The following is a 19,187-nucleotide window of genomic DNA, read 5'->3' as shown; positions in this document are numbered from 1 at the left end:
AATCAGTCAGTATTTAAAGAGTTCCACATTTGTCATACTCCCAAATTTAGAATATTTAACTTGCCATCTTTACCTGCACTGAGTGAAATTCTGCAAACAGCACTACGTAGAAAATTAAAATGTTCCCTTTTAGTTTATTGTGTAAAATATAGGAGGCTGACTTAACGAATATCCAGTTTTCACAGCTTTTGTTTCAGAAGCAAAGATTATCTTCTGCCATGGAGTCTTAACAGTGATTGCCTAATACCAGTGCTGACAAACATTTGTACCTACATATTTGACACTTGCTGTGTGACCAAAAGTATAGTTTAATCCTAATTCCATAGTCTGTAGTTACATTTCTCTCTCTTTTTTATGATTTTATTGAATACTAATGCTGGCTTTCCTATTTTATGAGATATTGAGGTTTTAATACTTTTGTGTCTAGTCAGCTGGAGGAGCAAGATTTCCAAGGGATTTTTGTGTATAAGTACATGGTTAGTTAGGGAAAGTTAAGATGTTTGTGCCGACATGCATCACACCAAAATCTCCTGTTGAATAACATAACACTAATTTTAAACCTCTGTTGTATATCTCTCTAAAAGCATTCATTATGAATTGCTATGAATTAATATTTCCATTTCTAACATTCGAGCAGAATCAAGACCGGAAGCATAGGACTTACGTTTATGTTCTAACTGTGACTGAAATATTGGAAGACTGGGAAGATTCAGTTAATATAGGCAAGTCTTTTTGTTTTGGTTTTGCGTGTTGGGTTTTTTTGTAATGCATTAGGTGACTACCCCTTCCCCCCCCCCCCCCCCCCCCCCCCACTGCCCAGAGTCTAAGACTAGATTCTCTAAATCTAGAAATGGTTCATGTGGCATAAACTGAAACTCTTGGAAATAAGGAATTTCTCTCAACATCTGTACAGACTTCACTGGTTCTGACTTCAGATATGTTCATTACTCTTATTTTGTATAAAGTAGCCATCATAAAACAATAGAACAGGATGAACAGTAAAAGGATTTTAGACCGAATGAGAGTTCCCAAGTATTTGGTCATAAATACAGTTGGTCAGACAACAGTACTTCTAACAGAAAACACTTGCAACATCAACATTTTTGATGCCTCTGTTAGCATCAAATCACTTAGTGTTTATTTTTAAAAAATGCATGAGAAGTCTTGAAAACTATCCTTTACCATTTTTAATGAAAAACTTTGACTGGTTTCCCCTATCATTCAATAATGACCGTGTTAGTAATAAGATATTTGCCTGTCCCAAGCCTGTTGTGAACAGACAAGAAACTAGTCATTTCCTAAATGTTGCATCGCACAAGTACTGATTTGATAACTAGGGGTGCACTGATAAAGATTTTTTTGGCCGATACCAATAGCCAAGTATTTACCAGGCATGTCAGCCGATACTGATCCAGTGACTGATTTACAAGAATGTAGCTGGGCAGCATGGAGAGCAGCACCCTGTAAGTAATCTGTGGAGGGGAAGAGGCGTTTGGGGGGGCAGGCAGAGGGAGTGGGGCTGGATAGTGAATGGGACCCTGGGGCCCAGGTGGGGAGCAGGATAGAGCCACAGGTGGCTCATCTGGGGGATCAGCATCCTGGTGCTTAAAAATGGGGGCGGGGGTGCTAGAACTAAAGCTTATCAAATGAGCTTTAGTTCAAGTGCCACTGCCACCACTTTTAAATGCTAGGACGCTTTTATCCAGAGCTGAGCCGAGCGGGCTGAGGGTGGAGGCGGACTGCCCACTGTGGGCTTGGGGCTTTTTGCTCTGCTGCCTTTGCCCAGGGAGCCACACACTGACTACGCTGCACCCCCTGCCCATTCAGCAGCTAGAGGCACAGCTTGCTACCACTACCGCTGCTGGATGAGCTTTAGTTCAAGTGCCCCTGCTGCCATTTTAAGCACTGGAACACTGATCCCTTGGATGATCCACCCATGGCTCCATCCCACTCCCCACCTTGGTCCCAGGGTCCCATTCACTTCCCTGCCCCAACCCCAGTCCCTGCCCCACTCCCTCCCTCACCATGGGGGCCTTGATCTGCTCCCCTCCATACTTACCTGCAGGGTGCTCCGTGCTGCTTGGCTGCATTCCTGGCCATATGCATGCAGTGACCAGGGGCCCTGGCCGGAAGATGTACTATATTTATCAGTACGTTACTGGCTATGCCAGCCAAAAAAAAGCCAATGGCTGATGATGTTAATTTCCCTTTTGTTGGTGCTGATCTGATATGGCACCAATATATCACTGCACCTCCATTGGTAACCTGAATCAATTTTTAATTATGCTGAAACAACCATAATTGTAGTACAACTTCCTTGTGGTTTTGCCTACAAATATTAACAGTACACTTCTAAAGTATGTATTCATTTAGCAAAATAGCAATGACCAGTTTAAAGTGCATGTTAGAGCAACTAAGGAAGCTACAGCAGAACTAGTGCTTTAGGTTGTTCGGCAATGCCTTGTCTACTTCAGAAACTGCTCTACCACAAGGCCAGTGCTGATGCCTGGAAAGTGAAGTTTTTTGCCCTCAAGTGACATGTAGTCATGCTATTCTACTTTTATTTATTTGTGTGGGTGTGGTAGGTAGTGCCTGTGTGCATAAAATGTTTCTTGTTTCTGTAATAAACTTGGGCTAAGTACAGTGTAGTACATTAAGTTGTAAAGGAAAAGGGAATTAATCCTGGACTTCTAGAATGTAACCCTTATCCAACTTGAAGTATTCAGTGAAGACTTAACTGCTTCTAAAAAATAAAGCCCTCTGATATTCTGTCTTGGACCTGATCTACACATGGAAAATTATTCTGGAAAAAGAAGAGCTTAAAGCTGATAAATATTATGCTTTACATTCACAAGCTGGATAACTTGATGTGCAGGTGCTCTCTTCTAGAATGAGTGACTTTTTTCCCAAGCTAGTTTATACTGAAGTAAACAAACATAGGAGCTAGTCTGGTGTAGATGGACCTTGAATTGTAGCATGCCAATTTAATAAGCAGTGAACCAATTTGTCTGGGTCATATTCTGCTGGTAGAGTCTTCTCAGCTGTTAGGATTAGACTCTGTTTTAAGCACATGAATTGTGCAGAAGTGGATAGGATGAATGAAGTAGAACAGCTACAAAAGAGCACACTTTAAAAGTTTGTTGAAACTAAAATGTCAGCAAAAAGTTGATTGCACACTGTATAGTGACTTGCTGTCACTTACTGCTTCTCCAGTTGTCTGTCAGAAAAGATGCAACTAATGTTACAGAATTGGGGAGGCAGGGAACAAAACTTCTTTAGGACTTTGTGCCTTCTCTGTAATAGTAGTACCCTCTTCTTTTCCAGATTAGTTTGTAAAGTTATTTCTATGTGACACTGCTTTTAAATTTGTTAAAATTGTTTTTTTTCTTGGTAACTTTTTTTTAATTTCCAATTTAGGAAGAAAGAGAGAATGGTTTAAAGTAGAAGATGCAATCAAGGTTCTTCAGTGTCACAAGCCTGTTCACGCAGAGTATTTGGAAAAACTGAAACTGGGTTGTTCTCCCACCAACGGAAATTCTGTGGTTCCCTCTCTTCCTGATAGTAACTCCTTATATGTCACTTCTGCACAGACTTCTGGGCTGCCTTCTACTGTGAGATAAACGTGTGGATTACCTTTTTACTCATATGCCATCACGAGGGGAGATGTCTTTCTGTGTTCACCTGCAGACATTTATGTAGCTGTCAATCCTAAACAAAATATGTGAATGCCTCATACATGTTTGCACATTTGACATTTTTTCCTTTTTAACAATGTAAAATAGTATTTCAGCAAACCAAAGCCATATGTGGATTTTTTTTAAGATGCCTTAACTGGCCGTTTTGTGTGCGTCTCTCTCTCTTTTTAGGCTATTGGTTTATAAACATATATTAAAATAACACAAACATCTAGGTTACAATCAACTTATTCAAGACTTGTTTAATTTTTAAAACGAGTAGTAGTCTTGCAAAAAAAATTTGCTTACTGGAAAGCCTTAAACAAATGGCAGTCAAGTTTCTTTCTTACTCCGAATCCAAGTTTTGTTAAGTGCTAGAACTTGAAAACGCTACCACTTAGTTTGGAAAAGTAAGCAGACTATCAAAGGCAGACCTTCACAGGCATGACTACGGTAAAATACTATAACATGTTCACAATCATAACAGAGGATACCAATGTTAAACTACTTATTTTTTCCTTTCAAAGGTTGCCCCTACCTATGCAGTCCTCAGCTATCAAAACAAAGGGCGCATTGTTGGCTCATTCAGCTTATTGTCTGCTATTGATGCAGTCTTTGCAGTTCCCCAAACATCCTAAATTGGGGGGTGGGGGCAACAAATATACAAGAAATTCCTAATAGTAGAAAGCAGACATGAAAACAAGCTGATCCCTGCCTTTCCCAGGTCTGCCAAGTGTTGGTGTTCTGTAGCATACACACTGCAGATGGGGTGATCCCATAGTTATTTCTGGAAGTATTCAGTTCTCAAAGAAAAGTACCCTCTACCCCTCCCCTTCCAGTAACTTCTGTGGCCTAACTTTAGTTTTCTTCAAAAAACAAAAAACCTACCCATCCCATTCCTTTGTGGGTATGTCCATTAGAAAATGTTTGTGGAGACATCTTGATAAGGAGAAACTAGTTAGCAAAAGGAAATGGTACTGTGTGGCCTGGAAGTAGGAAGGGTTCATTTATATTATAGGTGTACCAAAATTGCCTTTCTTCGTGGTTTTGCTGAATGTCCTAATTAAAATTGTACTTGAATTTTTTTCTTAATTTTATTTTAATGTTAACAGCATCACTGTTTCCAAGTGGAAAGCTAACCTGCTGGTAAAACTTCACTGACAGGTCTCCCTTTTTTTAATCATCATTTTCCATTAAATGTCTGCCACCTGAAAAAAGGTGAAAGCCAAGTCAGCTGCAGGTCCCAAATATGTTCTTGCCGTAGTGCCATTAAGGTAGGATTTTCTTTTCTTGTGCAGACAGACACCTTTTACGCATTACAGCTAACTACAGTTTTTTCTTTAATCAGCCAAAACTGAGGTTGAGGTAAACTATTGCCTCGCTTGTGAAGACTATTTTGGGTAAGCTCATTCTTTTACATAGCATTTGAACCTTTGTAAATAGTCCAACTGGTAAATAGTGAGTGTAAAATGGAAAATAAATGTAATTTAAACATTTTGTTACTCAGTACACAAATGGCTAACTTCTACTTTTTTAACACAAATTGTGTAAAATGCTGCTATAAATTAAACTTGCGTGCTGTTACACTTTTTTTTTTAGGAACAATTTGGTGCCACAAGTTGATTCTTTAATGAATGAAATCTTGTGCCATATACAAATGCTTTTAATCCATAGAGGCTAATGTTTTAGAGGTTTTGCTTCATAAAAACTGTTCTTTTTGAAGAAGCATAAATGCTACTGATCAGAACTGGGCATAAATGAGAGCCACAAATCGGCAATCCTCTGAACTTCAGAGTAAGGCATCTTCTCTCAGATCTCCAGCTCAGAACTAGCTCTGTGGTTCCTAATTCCAGGTCACTTGAAAAACTAAAAAAGGATTGTTGTCTATATCTAGCTCAGATGCAGCCAGAGATGGAAATATCATGATCAGTTGATCTAGTGAGATTTTAAATCCATTTAACTCTGACCCCATTCTGGGCCTGAACACCATCCATTCATCATGTCTCTACTACTGACTGAAGGTCTAGCAAAATTTCTTATTAAGCTTTCTCTAGATGTTTAATTTAAGTCAGACACTTTTACAAAGGAACATCCAATATTCCAATTACAGCTAATGTTTTGTCATGGCACACCTGATTTTTTTTTTTTTTTTTTTTTTCTTCTCGTTTTAGATTGAACAAACTTGCCTCCTTAATATAGTATAAGCCATTTAGCTTCCTTTTTCAGTCTTATACATTGATGCTCATACTTTTGTTTAGTAGTCATTTTAACACTTTAAACTGAGTGTATAACTAATAATCTTTGACAGCTTTCTTTGGATGATGCAACATAATCCATAAAAAGTACAAGATTCCTGGGCAATTTCTCATTCTGGTTCATGAAAATGCTTCACTCTCTAAATTGTTTCAGACTCTTGGAATTTTAAAAAGCTTGTACAAGGTATTTAGTGGTGATGCATGATCTTATTTTGTATCTCTTGAATTATGTATTTGATAATGTAAAAAATGTACAGTGTTGGTGTTGCTACCAAATTCAGTTGCTTGCCTATAAATATTTTGATTTTTTTCTTTAATCATACACATTCAAACAGCTTGTGCCCTATGGATTTTTTTAAATACCAATTCATTGTATAGATTTCTTCAGTCTCTATGCAACCTTTAAAGTGAATGCCAATATTGCTTTTTGCTTGACCTCCTCTAATGGCTTTCTGTAATACACAGAACATTTAAACCATGAAACAGGACAGTAAATGGTAACTGACAATAATATTATAGAAGTTACTGGGGTGACTATGCTATAGGAAACCACTATAGCAAATATGCATTTCTCTTTGTCTTAACTGAATTGAACAACAGTCTACAGAAACATACTGTAAAACTTGGGCTATGAAGGATAAACTACTTGCATCTGTGCCTGTAAAGATTAAGTGTAGAAACAGTTTCCCCAAGAGTTTGCCCTCTTGTTGCCCTCTTTAACAATCTCCTCTGTTCCAATTTGGTTTTAAAAAATTAGAGGTGGTCCTATGGCTTACATTTATGCATTCTGTGTGTGAATTTAAAATTTCCCTTTACCTCTTCCACCAGATCATGGTGCTAAACTATCAGCAACTGCCTTGATGTGAATTGTAAAGAATCTGATCAATTGTGCCACTTCCACCAACTTCCACCATCCCCCTCAGCAGTCATGTTTTAAAAATGATACAAGACAAAGCATGTGGTATTAAGTGCAATGACTGCAAATCATACAAATTGGAATTTAATTAAAATAAATAACCTAATTAGAAAGGGCATGTGTGTTAACACTACAAGTACATTGAAGTATTGCCCAGACTGACAAGTTTAGCTTGGTGTTTTTCACACCATTCACTTGACCCAAACTTGGTCCGTTTTAACAATGGGCTATGGAGAAAAATTGAGAGTAAAATACAGCTAATTCTTCTTGATTTTTGAGAAATGAGATCTGAAAGAGAGAAATCCCTAATTTAAGTTGTAAACATTATGACATGCTTGCATGGATTTTCTTTAAAGATTGATGTAAGAATTTTGACTTTTTATATTTGAGATAAACATCAAAATAAAATCTAAACTAGTTCTGTGGATGTTGCAATCTTTTAATTAGTGAATATAAATTAAACTGAAGGGCTAATGCAGAATGCTTAGGCCCCATCTGAAAAGGGCTTGGGAAGTGACATAAAAAGAATCCAGCACAGTTTATGCCATTCCCATTCTCTTACTGTTCAAAATGGAGAAGTTTGCCTAGAAGGGCTTCAGATGAAGCCAATGCTATCTTGCATAATATGTAGATAAATTGCATTGTTCTGCAAAGCTTTGATGGTTTGGAGGTGGTTTGATCAAATTCATCACACAAAATCCCCACATGAGCCACTCCCTTCTTACAAGATAAAAAGATGCACAGAATAGCATGTTAGCAGCACATGGAGCCCCAGTACTCAGCCCATTGTGGTACCTGTGGATTTTGAACTGGCCCTGTCTACCGTGTGTAGAGCCATTGTAGGACACACCAGATCTACATTGTGTGCTGAACCCAGGGCCAGTCTGGATCAGGTCTGAAAACTGGCCCTGTGTGCTGGATCCAGCCACCCATGTCACATGTAGCACACACCCTGGACTGACCTGGTATATGGCATATGTGGGCTAGGTCATGGTGCATGCAAGGCTGGAGCCAGTGCACAGGGCCAGGCTGTGGGCTTGGTTCAGCCCACAGACTGGCCTTATGTACCTCATCTGGCCCCTAGTGCCAGATGAGTTTGATATACCTGTACTGAGCCTATCAGGTGAATCTTGAAAAAACTGCAGCAAGTCCTGTTCAGTTGCTAGTGTTATTCAGCAAGACCAATCCATGACCTGTTTTTTGCCTACTTCTCTGCATTCAGAAGTAAAAACCAGTTTGGATAGTAGAGCTGTCCTTGATACATGTAGTGATATGTTCTATACATCCATACCCAAATGTTTGCCTCTTACTAGAGCAGAAGGTAATAGGAGTCCCAGTACCTTTTCTGCTCAAGTCTCATGGGTCAGTATGTGTTGACAGACTGCAAAAAAAGAAAAAAAGCCAATGTGAAAGGAACATCTGGGGCCCAAGGCATCTTCTCACCCACCTCATCTCCTGCAGCTTCCTAGACCATTGTCCATTAACTTGAGCATTCTGTTTCTGACTGAGGCCAAAGCAATAGATTTAGGGGGGCAGAGGGGGAAAGGCTAGTTAGTCTTCTGGACATAGCATCATCCTACTCCAATGCTTGGGGATTGTTTGCAAGTATCCTCTGTAGACTGCTACATCCACCTTCCTTCATTTAACATAACATTCCTTCCATTGTCCGTTACAGCTGGAGGCAACTCTGGGATCCTTGCCACAGCAGAATAGCTTTTCTTGCTGCTAAAGGGGGTGGAGCTGAAAGATGCTGATAGGCAATTCTGTCACAGACATGAGCTCAATTTGCGTTTACCTCTTCTGTAGACTAGCATACGTAAGTCCAGAACTCTCCAGCTCTAACAGAAGTGGGACTCAGCCAAGAAAATGAAAGGAATTTAGGTTAGATCATAAAAGAAAGAAAAGATTCCCCCTCCCTTATTTGTATTCTATAGCACAGGGAGGCCAGGGATTGATTCTTTTTCATCCAAGAATACTTTTACTCAGGCTCTCCTGGCCTGAGCCAAGCTACACTGCCTCCCCACACCCCCCTCAACATAGCAATTACATTTTAAATTAAGTTCACCTTGCTTAGATTCCCTCTACTAATGTTGTGTTATCTGTGTTGGCATTAAAATGACTCCGTACTGGGAAACCTTAGGGCTAGCATGCTGTTGGAGGTCCCAAGATGAAAAAGGGCTACTGTTTCAGGCCTGTGGAAGAACTCTCCAGCAATAAATCAGTACTTTCTACTAACTAAAGTCAAAGTCTTCATAGAGGACATCACAGCCAGACTTGCCAACTCCATCCCTTCCCATGCGGGTAGGCTTGAAGCACTCCATTCACTGGACAGCAATGCAGTCAATATTCATCTTCACCAGCTTCTTGCAGGTGTTCCCATTTCAAACTCATTTTTCTGGTGCTTCTTTAAAAACCATAGTTCCAACTGTATTCAGACCAGAACCCAAGCAGATCATACCATACTGAGCATGCCACATGAAAAAAGTTAAGACTAGCTGTGCATGCAGGTATGTATACATTAAAAGAAAAAGATGACAAAAAAGACAGACTTGAGCCTGAAAATCCACAGAAGAATCTATCCTTGACTCAAGAACAGGAGCTGGTCTAAGAAGAAAGGGTATTTTCAAGGGAATGGAAACCAGGCATTGTCTAAACCCATTGTACAATCAGCACTTGCTTGCATAATGGGCAAAGATCAACACCTCCATGCAAGTCAGCCCCAGCTGGTTTCCAAACATTTTTCCTTGTGTGTGTCAATGTCAGTGCTATCAGTTAAATGCATGTACACAGCTGTTGGCTGTGTACTAAAACCCATCACCCCACCCCCTGAAGCAGCCCCTTAACCTTTTTAAAATCAAGGCATCTCTCAGAAGACGTCAGAAAAATACCAGAAAAAAAATGTTGACTACAGAAAAATACAGCAGTTCCTATGTTGTGAAAACCTCAGAAAGACCATAGGTCAGAATGCTTTTGACACAGAGGATTACTATTTGAAAGCTCTGGGTTTACCTTGTGAACCCTGTGTTTGCACACCTAACAGTGCTCCTATTGAAAGTCATCCTTAAAAGGATCTCCCAGCACTCCAGGGTCCGCAGCATCCTAGTTGACACTCATTCTCCTAGAGCAGGGTTTCCGACTGGTAACCCATGGGTCTCTGCAGCCATCTCTCTCTCGGCTGTGTGCTATTGCCATTGCCTATACAGCTGGGGAAGGATCTCAAGGGGATCCATATGGGTGATGCAGTGTGAGGACCCCCGGCCATGTGCAAGTTAGCCTTGCCCCACCATTTACCCCACAAGCAACAAGGCCTGCTTAAAACATGAGGTTTGTTTTCCACTTCAGAAGCATTCTCCCTCACTCCCACAATGTATTGCTGCCTCCCAAATATTTCAAACTTATCTTCAGGAAAGCAGGCTAACAACTGCAAAGGTAAGTGAATGACTTGCGTACAGAGAACACCAGAGTCAGTGCAACATTCCTTGCTGTTAAAAACTATCAAGCTCCATCTGAATTCTCAACATGCTATATGCAAGACAAAAATCAGAGCAGCTGGAGGTTTAAGCACCTGGGAGAGACAGGAGATAACTGTGGCTGGGATAAGTATGCTAGCTGCAGTAGGCAGCAATTCAAAATCTGAAATAGTACCTGTAGATTTTAAAAATGAATTCACCCAGACATGGAGGAAATTAGCTGACTACAATGAACAACCCTGACACCTGCAGAACCTTTCACTGATTTCTCTTTAGGCTTTAGATTTTAATTCTTCATGGTATTCTCATGAAGAATGCCAACCTCTTCTGCAGGTAAGAGCTAATAAAGTGCCTTATAAATAGAAGTTATCTGCATTTATGCCTCTAAACTTCCCTTTCTCCACTCAGTACATCTCATTCAAGTGAGCAAATTCAAATTGACAGCTTTCTGTTGAAAACTTCACCAACTCTACAAGAGTAGAGAAAGAGAATTAGCTATGTTAGTCTGAGGCTAAGCAGAAGCAGGGCACTAGAATAGTTGTGTCTATTATTTCCTTCTGTCAGTGTATGTTAACTAAAAATAGTGTTCAGCCACCATTGATACAAAGGACCTTGCACAGTCACAGCAGTTTTTATCCTTAATTTGTTCAATGCTTGCAAAGCAAGCGTAGCTCATTTGCTCACCTTACTCAAGTCTAACTTGCTTCTTAAAGACAATACGGTATCAAAAAAAACAACAAGGATAAAGTAGTTTAGCCACTGGGTGCCATTCTTCACACACACTTCAGCTATACAGAAAGATTAAGTGTTTCTTCCTGTGTACTTGGATAGCAATAGTCTAACCTAGAATCAACTCACTGACTGCAACCCCATACTGAATTTATAAGTAACCTGCTTAAAAAATTATGACCAACTACTTATACAATATAGGAATTAGACATACAAACTGGACAATTACTTACACGACCAACGTCTTACATAAAAATATCAAGGCTAGGACAATACAAAAAGGTTTTAATCAAAGGATGCTGTTAGAACACAAGGAAAGAGTCCTTCCCAGAAATTTTTGGTCTAAGTTTTACTAGTCTCCTCCAAAGTCACTAGCTGAATGGAAGGCTTAAAATTTGTCATTTTAAGAAAAAGATTGAAAAGACATTATATAATATGATCATTGTGAAGTTGAATGCTGTCATCCTACCAGAAAAGGGACCTCTATTTTTAGATAAAGCTCAATTTGTGAGTGCGCATTGGGGGAGGTATGTTACCCCCTTCTTCTATTTCAGTATCAATACAGTCATTATATTAGTTAAGACATACTATAAACAGAACCATAATATTTTAAAGTAACCTTCCAAATAATTCCAAGTAAGAGCATGCATAAGTTGAGAGAAGTTTCACAACTTCACTGCTCCATTAACATGTTTTACACTAGCCATGTGTTGGAAATGTGCTTTCTTGAAAGACATAAAAGGCAGCACACTTCAGATGAAAACAAATGAACTCACCCAACATTCAGAAGTCATTTAATCCCATTGGTTTCAAGTAACTTAAATACTTAAGCCTCATTTCCACATAAAATATGATCAAAAGTTTTAAAATGGCAATTATTGTTGCATAAAGATTTTAAGGATTAAGGCTTCTGTTGCACTGATCTCGATTAAAAACCTAATTACCGTGATGTATTTTTTTAATTTTATTTTTAACATTTGTTTTTACAGTCTGAATCTTGCAGCTACAGAAACTTCATACATAAACTAAAATGCAAAATACAGCTTCAGTTCTCTTGTAAAGGATTTCAGGATAGTGAACGCCTAATACCAAGAACACTTAGCTTTAAGTCATGCACTGGGCATCTGTTTTAAAAAAAAAAAATCAACTAACTAGGACTTCCTATGGTAAGTCAACCACATTGGTGTTTTCTGACAAATGTGGGCTTCCAAAAGATATCAAATGATCATCAGATTAAACACAATACATAGCTGGACACATTCAAACCCCATAGGGAAAATAATTTCAATTTATCTAAAGATTATTTGTATAGTTATTTAAAATTTGTAAACTATGAACTTCATGAGTTTAAATAAGATGCGTCTGCAAACACCTATTGGTATGGAGCTATGAAAAATTGTCCATTTCAATCTTCAGTAAAAAGTGAAAGATTCAGCTGTTCAGTGCTTACAAAAAAATCAAATTTTATAGTTATAGATCCCACTGTGTTCCACAACTTCCTTATTCCCAAAGTTCACTTCAGGATTCATTCACTGTTGGTAACACTAAACCACAATACTACAGTTCTTTTTTAAAGCATTTAGGAATGGATACTGTTAATATGTTTAAAATTGTAGATACATCATAACTATTTCCTCACACACTTGTGTTCTCCAGTTATGCAGAGAGAAAGATTTGGAAACTATTCACTTATCAGAAGAACTTTCAACTATGCTCTTAGATGCTTTAACAGCTGACATATGTTGGCTTGTGTGTGATAGAGTGAATTGTGCTGTAATTCAATCCTTTATCCCATGTACTGAACAGAGCAAGCATTTTCCCCCCATTCCATTCTATATTCTGTGCATTCCAATCAAGATATACTGATAAAAGCAAAAAAGTAAGGTCTTTAAACATATCCAAATAAATGCGTTTAACTAGCCCTGAAACTTTGGGTAGAGCCATTTGCTATGATCCATTATTTATTATATAAGGCTATATGATTATGGAGGGATACATACAAAGGCATAACTAGTAACATCTTCACCGTGGGCAAACCTGTTAAGTATTCTTATGCCCACATAATGGCCCCTTCCACCCACTCCAGCAGTGTGTCCCTCTTTTCTTAACCCTCCACAGCACCCCAGCCCCTCCCTACTCTGTGCTGATGGCTCCTCTCCCATCTACTTTTCCTGCCAGACTTGTATGCAAAGAGACAATTTACAAGGCCAAATTTGGCAGCGAGGTTAAGTGACAGAGCAGCTGTGGTACTGAGAGAGGGGTGCAGGAAAACAGTTGAGAATAATGCAGGGTGGCACACTGAACCAGAGCAGCCAGCAGAAAGGACCATTGGGGGAGAAGGGGCACAACACAAGAATGCCCACCAGGTTTAAGAAATGCTGAGCAGTAGAGACAAGCAGAGGGGACCTTGAGGACACCCCGGGCTTGTACCCTGTTTACACACCTCCAGTTACACTAGAGCAGTTTTTCTCAACCCATGGGTCACGACCCAAAAGTGGGTCATGAGAACATATAAAAGGGTTACTAACAAACTTTAAAAATGGATTAAAAAACCATGAGAAACCATGGCTTCTCCCTTGCAGGCTGTCATAGTTCCAGCCTTCAAGGGGCTGCTTGGGGCCCCCCCTGCCCCACACTGGGTGGGTGGGGAGAGTGGATCAGGAGTGAGGGGCACCGGGTCAGGGCTGGCCAATGTTTACAAATGGGTCCTGGTACAAAAGAGGTTAAGAATCACTGCACTAGAGAATACAGTATGTAGCTGAGCATACCTAAGACAACCATCCAACTAATGACACAAGAACTTGGCTGACTAAACCTGCACACATGTTCATCTAATAAATGAGTCTTCTTAATTAAAGATGCCAACTCATCCTGAGTAAAACTAAACATCTGTTACAAGTCACAAATGTGAGCCAAAGTACCAACCAATATAGAAATCACTTTAAAAAGCTGTGTTTAAAAGTTGCATCGAACTCGAGTATACTGAACCAAGTTTTTCTTGTGTTACTATGCAGTGCACTTTGGAGGGACAATACAACTGAAAGCATTGTTATGTTGAAAATGTAATTTTAATAGATATTCTTCATCTTACATAAGAGCACAATAAATACACCACATTCTATAGAAACTCCAGATGATACTAGAATAGGAGTGGGGGGAAGGGCCGAGAATACTGATGGGTAACATAACCATCACCTTAAATTGCAAGATGAAAAAAAGAAACAAAACAAAAAACATTCCCATTGCAAGCTGTTATTTATACAATTTAGATTGGCCAATGCCAAAAGCTTTGAAATCAGAAAACAGATCTGAGGGAAAAGGGTCTGGTAAAGGATTATGGGGATTTGGAGAGAAAGAGTAAAATGGGCTCCTATTATCTAAAAATAATTAGAGACAGGAAACAGAAAGCTATCCCGATTTACTTCTTCCAAATGAAGAAACCTTTTCAGTGCCGTGTAAGCAGACTGGTTGCTCAAGCAAGTAGCTTAGTAAGGCTTGTAGATAACACCAGTGGGAAGTGGAGCTGTTTGCAAGTGGTTTAACAAATATCAGTTGATTTATTTGTAACAATTGTTCTGTACATGGTATTTTATATGCAGGTTTCTTTAAAATAAAAAAAGACAGGAATTAAAAAAAGTGTAGCCTAATACCTGATAATATTTAGCACAAAAACAGACAAATTACACGCATACCCATCATTACTGCTGTCATTTGTTCTGTTAGCCTCCTGCTTAAATGATACTCAGTACTCCATGTATATACACATTAATGAATTGTCTCACCAATCAGATTATGCTAAATGATTACTGTTACCAGAGGCTCATTTTGAAAAAACAGCTCTTACTGTAATTTTATATTATTTTGGTCAATTTATAAATCACTCTCATGACATAGGCTATTAACAGGAGTCAGCATCAACGAAAGTAAAACACTGTATATTCGACCTCTTATTTAATGTCAGAATGATGAAGACATGAATCACCAACTCTGGTTTCAATTTTTAAATACGATTGTCACATCAGAGAAATGAAAACACAGCAAAAGAAACCGTACAAAGGCCAAGTAGAATAACAAAAAATATTTTACTAAAACATAAGATTTACAGGAGATCTTCCAGACAAGCCATACAAAATGGTCACAAGCTTTTTTTTTTTTTTTTCTTTTGAAGGGAGTTTTCTAACACTTGACAGCAGAATCACAATATTATTAGTGAAGGTGATGGATGTTCATTTAATGTTCCCATTTTTGTTCAAAACAATGAAGCTTGTCCATCTACAGCGTCTAAGTTAGACTTGGCTAGAGGGTATATTCTAAAGTATAACAGGTTAGCTGCTTGAACCAATGCAATTAGCATCACCGTAAAAAGGGAGAAGGAGCCCACAAAATTAAAAACAAGAAAAGCCCCGCAGCTAACCCTGACTACCTTCATTCACAGTGCTTATACTTAAACCATGATGGGAGAAATGATTAAAAGCAGAGATGTGTTACTGCTTTTAAACAATTTCACAACAATCCAGATGATACTTCTAGCCTCTGCTCATGCGTTACAACAGTGAATTAGGACAAGACACAGATTTGCTAATGTGCATTTAATCACCAAAGGATGTCTGGGCTTTTATTCTGTAATGTTTCTAAGACTGTGTCCATTAAATGCAAACAAAAAAAAAAAGGAAGAGGTCTTGGCAGAACAGGAGAAGTGATGCACACTTGATGTTCAAAGCGAATTTAAATATTATTCATGGCATATAGCCTAGTCCATGCTCTGGCTGTAAAGAAAACAAAAAGATGAATACATTTAAAATAAAGTGAAATAAACCTAACTTCCCAGTTACCTCTATTGTTAAACAGAGGTAACTGAGCATAATTTGTCATGTTTTATACCATTGCTTAACAAATTTATGGGATTTCACAATTCCAAATGCAGTTCCCAAAGATGCACAGAAACAGGCACCCCTAAGGTCAGGTGGACTGGCCACAGATCCAGTAACAGAAAGGTCTGATGTAATCCCCTGACCAGTTACCACAAAAGTTACATTCTGTAACAGCCTGTCACAGAGCCAAGCATGACAATGCTGCGAATCTTTCAGGCTGCTCTTTATGATTCCTCAGAACTATGAAAATTGTTTTTCTTCCTCACTAAGAGGTCATATATTCCCTGGGATTTTTAGCAGCATGAAACTCATAGATAAAGCAGAGACCCAGAACCAAGAGATTTACCAGCAGGCATTAACTGCTCTTTTATGCGCACACCATCGAGGACTCCAATACCAAATGAACCAAACTACTGTTCTTGCAAGGTACAGGACCAAAGTAAGAAGTAAGCTTCAAGTTATGTCCCAAAATGTTTAAAAGTTATCTGCAATCTACCTTTAATGTATTTCCACACAATAGTAAAATAGAACCTTGTGTGATACATCACCTGTTTCTATGGCTTGGGCTTCATTGGTCTTCCATTGCTCAGCTACATCGTTTGCTAATGGATCATCTGGATTGGGAGCGCTTAACAAAGCCTGGATTGATAGCAGAACTGTACGGATCTGCAAAGCTGGGGACCATTTATCTAAAGAGACAGATTTGCAGTAGTATGAAACCCCACTCTCAAACTGCAGTGTGATTCCCTTTCACAGATTACAAGAACGTATGATATATTCTTTAAAACAAACCAAAATAGAGGTTTATGATCTTTTGAAGATCCAGATCAACAACTATTCAGGCTTAGTACATGAAAGAGAACGTTTGTTTTCAACAATTCAGAAGATAGCACTTACCTTTCAAAATATCTAAACATATTCTTCCCAACTTGTCTACATTAGGGTGATAAATTTTGGTCATGAAACGGACTTTAGGAGCTGCCATGGGATATTCTTCTGGAAGGAATAGTTCAAGTTTAAATGTCCCACCCTCAAAGGGGGAATCCTGCGGACCTGCAATGACCACATGAAAATAACGTGCATTGCTTTCATCTGGCTCTGCTTTTATCCCAGGGACTGGTTCTGCCAGCAAACGCTGGGTTTCCTGCAAGAGAAAAAAAAAATGCATTGTGTAAAAGAAAATGGAACATTCAGAAAAAAAGACCATAAAACATGCCCAAATCTATAGGAAACTTTCATATTGGTTGAATAGCTTGAAAAATCAAAGTAAGACCAGAGCATAATGAGTAAGTATACATTGCCCACAAGGGTTCTGAATTCAAACTGCATTCAGTCCTATATGATATAAACTAATAGCCAGTAATTAAGCTGTTCTTGGTAATTTTAGCTTCATATGTCTACATTTGCATGATCTGAAAACTAACACTGCCAAATCATTATTGCTCTGATATGCAGGAAAAGAGGTAAAGTCTTCAAAGAAATACCACAGCAACCTCTGCCTGAAAAAAGCAAACTTGCTTCTCACTGTATATTACATAGGAAAAACCTAAATCAGAAAGACCTCAGGTATAATCAGCATTTACTATGTAACAGTGAGAGGGTTAAAAGTGGAGCAAATCATTGAAATAGATATCTATATCTAGTTCACTGTCCTAAAACTAATTTAAAAGTACAGATTAAACTTTAAATATACTTAACCAATCCCATCCTTCTGCATTACTGAAGAGAACCTTAAAGGCAATATTAATTTTCAAAGCCCTGTGAGTTAAGCAATTTGACATATTTATTTCCACATTTAAGATTACTGGAACTGAATCATTAGAAGGAAAAATATATATATTCCATCTTCAACTTTATGCTGAGTGTTCAAGAGTACTCTGTGTATAACTAGTTCCAGCTTTGCCTTTCTGTGCAGATCTTTCACAAGCCAGTGTAGGAAAGGACATTAGTGTCAGAGCTGATTTGGATCAGTGCCTCAACACAGTGGAACTTTCCAGCACAAAGCACGGTAAGGCAAGGGAAGTCTCGGCATGGTGAAGAGTTCCGGCGTGGATAGAGTTCCCGCCGAGGAAACGCAGATTTGCATAACACGATTGGCCGCTGTTAAATTATTCCCACGTGGCAGCTGGCAATTGGCTCGCTAGCCATATAAAAGGTTAGGGACGTTTCCGCCCTAGTTGGAGAACTCCGCGATTTCCTCTGAAGTGGAACTCCGGCAGTTTGATCACCTGCCAACGACTCCCCGTCATCGAAGCCTTACGACGTATCCTCCGTGCTGCATGCCCGAGTTAGACCCGAGCTACCCGGTCTACAAGAGCGCCTCGATTAGCGACTAGAGAAGAATCGTAGAATTGTTGCAACTACGACTGCCTGCGCTGTATACGACTCTACAGTGTAAGTAAAGCTATCTCTGTTTTTCCAACTGATACGTGTCCCGTCTGTGCCTAATTCCGCTCCGGTGATAGAGAGTACCCATCTGCCTGTCACGGGATCGCAGCCGCAACCACAGCTAGCGTTCCTGAGGATTCCCGATCCTCGGTCCCCTCGGCCCCCACATGGCGTCACGAACAGGATCAGCGGGATCGGGATTAGGATCAGAGTCAGGATTTGGGGAAGATCTAATGGAGCAGGAGCTAGTGAGAAGTTGCCCCTGGCGTAGCGGGAGGCGCCACGTGGCCAGCTCCGAGGAACTAGGCGCCCACATCGCGTATCACCAGGCGGGCGGAGTGGGTGAGAGGTTTATCGATGGCTACCTTTCACTGAAGGAAAAAGGAAAAGAGGCATCAGAAGTATGGGAGGCACATCTGCACCCCGAGGCATTCGGGTGTGTGATGGGCAGCGAGAGAGTCCTGTTCAGGCCCCGGGAGAGAGGGAACACCGCACCCCTCACCAAATGGGGACCGGGCAACGTGAGCCCGGCTCTCAGCCAAGAGTTCGCTCGTTGCGTGCAGCTCGCACGGGAGGGTGAAGAGCCGACGACGGCTAACCGGCTCAGCCCCCCGCTGGACACGTGTGTAGCCCCAAGAGATAGAAAAGAGAGAATGCTGGATGTGTTGTTCCGAGCTGTGACAACTTTGCTGCAGAAGAATGCAGACCTGGAAGCCCAACTGCTCGCAGCCGTTCCGGCGGCACGAGAAGCGGCAGAGGAGAGAAGCCCCGAGTTGACGCCACTCCAAGATGGTGCTGAGGAAGGAGCGAGCTGCCTGGAACCGGAAGAGAAGGGAGGAGCTTTGGGAGAATCGGCGGGGACCCCGGCGGCGACCCCCCCCACC

The 19,187-nt window shown here is 40.0% G+C and overlaps 2 protein-coding genes across 2 annotated transcripts in view; one reads left to right on the top strand and one right to left on the bottom strand.

Moving 5' to 3' along the window:
• Nucleotides 1-7,265, top strand: part of NUDT4 (nudix hydrolase 4) — a 39,720-nt gene extending 32,455 nt beyond the window's left edge. Inside the window, exons 4-5 of the mRNA XM_006027060.3 lie at nucleotides 638-722; nucleotides 3,418-7,265. Of these exons, the coding sequence (XP_006027122.1) occupies nucleotides 638-722; nucleotides 3,418-3,620 (288 nt within the window). The 3' untranslated portion in view covers nucleotides 3,621-7,265. The remainder of the gene's footprint in view (nucleotides 1-637; nucleotides 723-3,417) is intronic.
• Nucleotides 7,266-15,107: 7,842 nt separating this feature from the next.
• The window catches only part of UBE2N (ubiquitin conjugating enzyme E2 N), a 27,009-nt gene continuing 22,929 nt past the window's right edge, over nucleotides 15,108-19,187 (bottom strand). Inside the window, exons 2-4 of the mRNA XM_006027059.3 lie at nucleotides 16,813-17,059; nucleotides 16,464-16,604; nucleotides 15,108-15,810 (exon numbers count right to left, since the gene is read on the bottom strand). Coding sequence (XP_006027121.1) covers nucleotides 15,770-15,810; nucleotides 16,464-16,604; nucleotides 16,813-17,059 — 429 coding nt within the window. The 3' untranslated portion in view covers nucleotides 15,108-15,769. The remainder of the gene's footprint in view (nucleotides 15,811-16,463; nucleotides 16,605-16,812; nucleotides 17,060-19,187) is intronic.

Source organism: Alligator sinensis, unplaced genomic scaffold, assembly GCF_000455745.1.
Source record: "Alligator sinensis unplaced genomic scaffold, ASM45574v1 scaffold141_1, whole genome shotgun sequence".
In the NCBI taxonomy this organism is placed as follows: domain Eukaryota; kingdom Metazoa; phylum Chordata; order Crocodylia; family Alligatoridae; genus Alligator; species Alligator sinensis.
The sequence above is the reverse complement of the archived record's forward strand: the minus strand, read 5'-3'. Positions and strand labels throughout refer to the sequence as shown.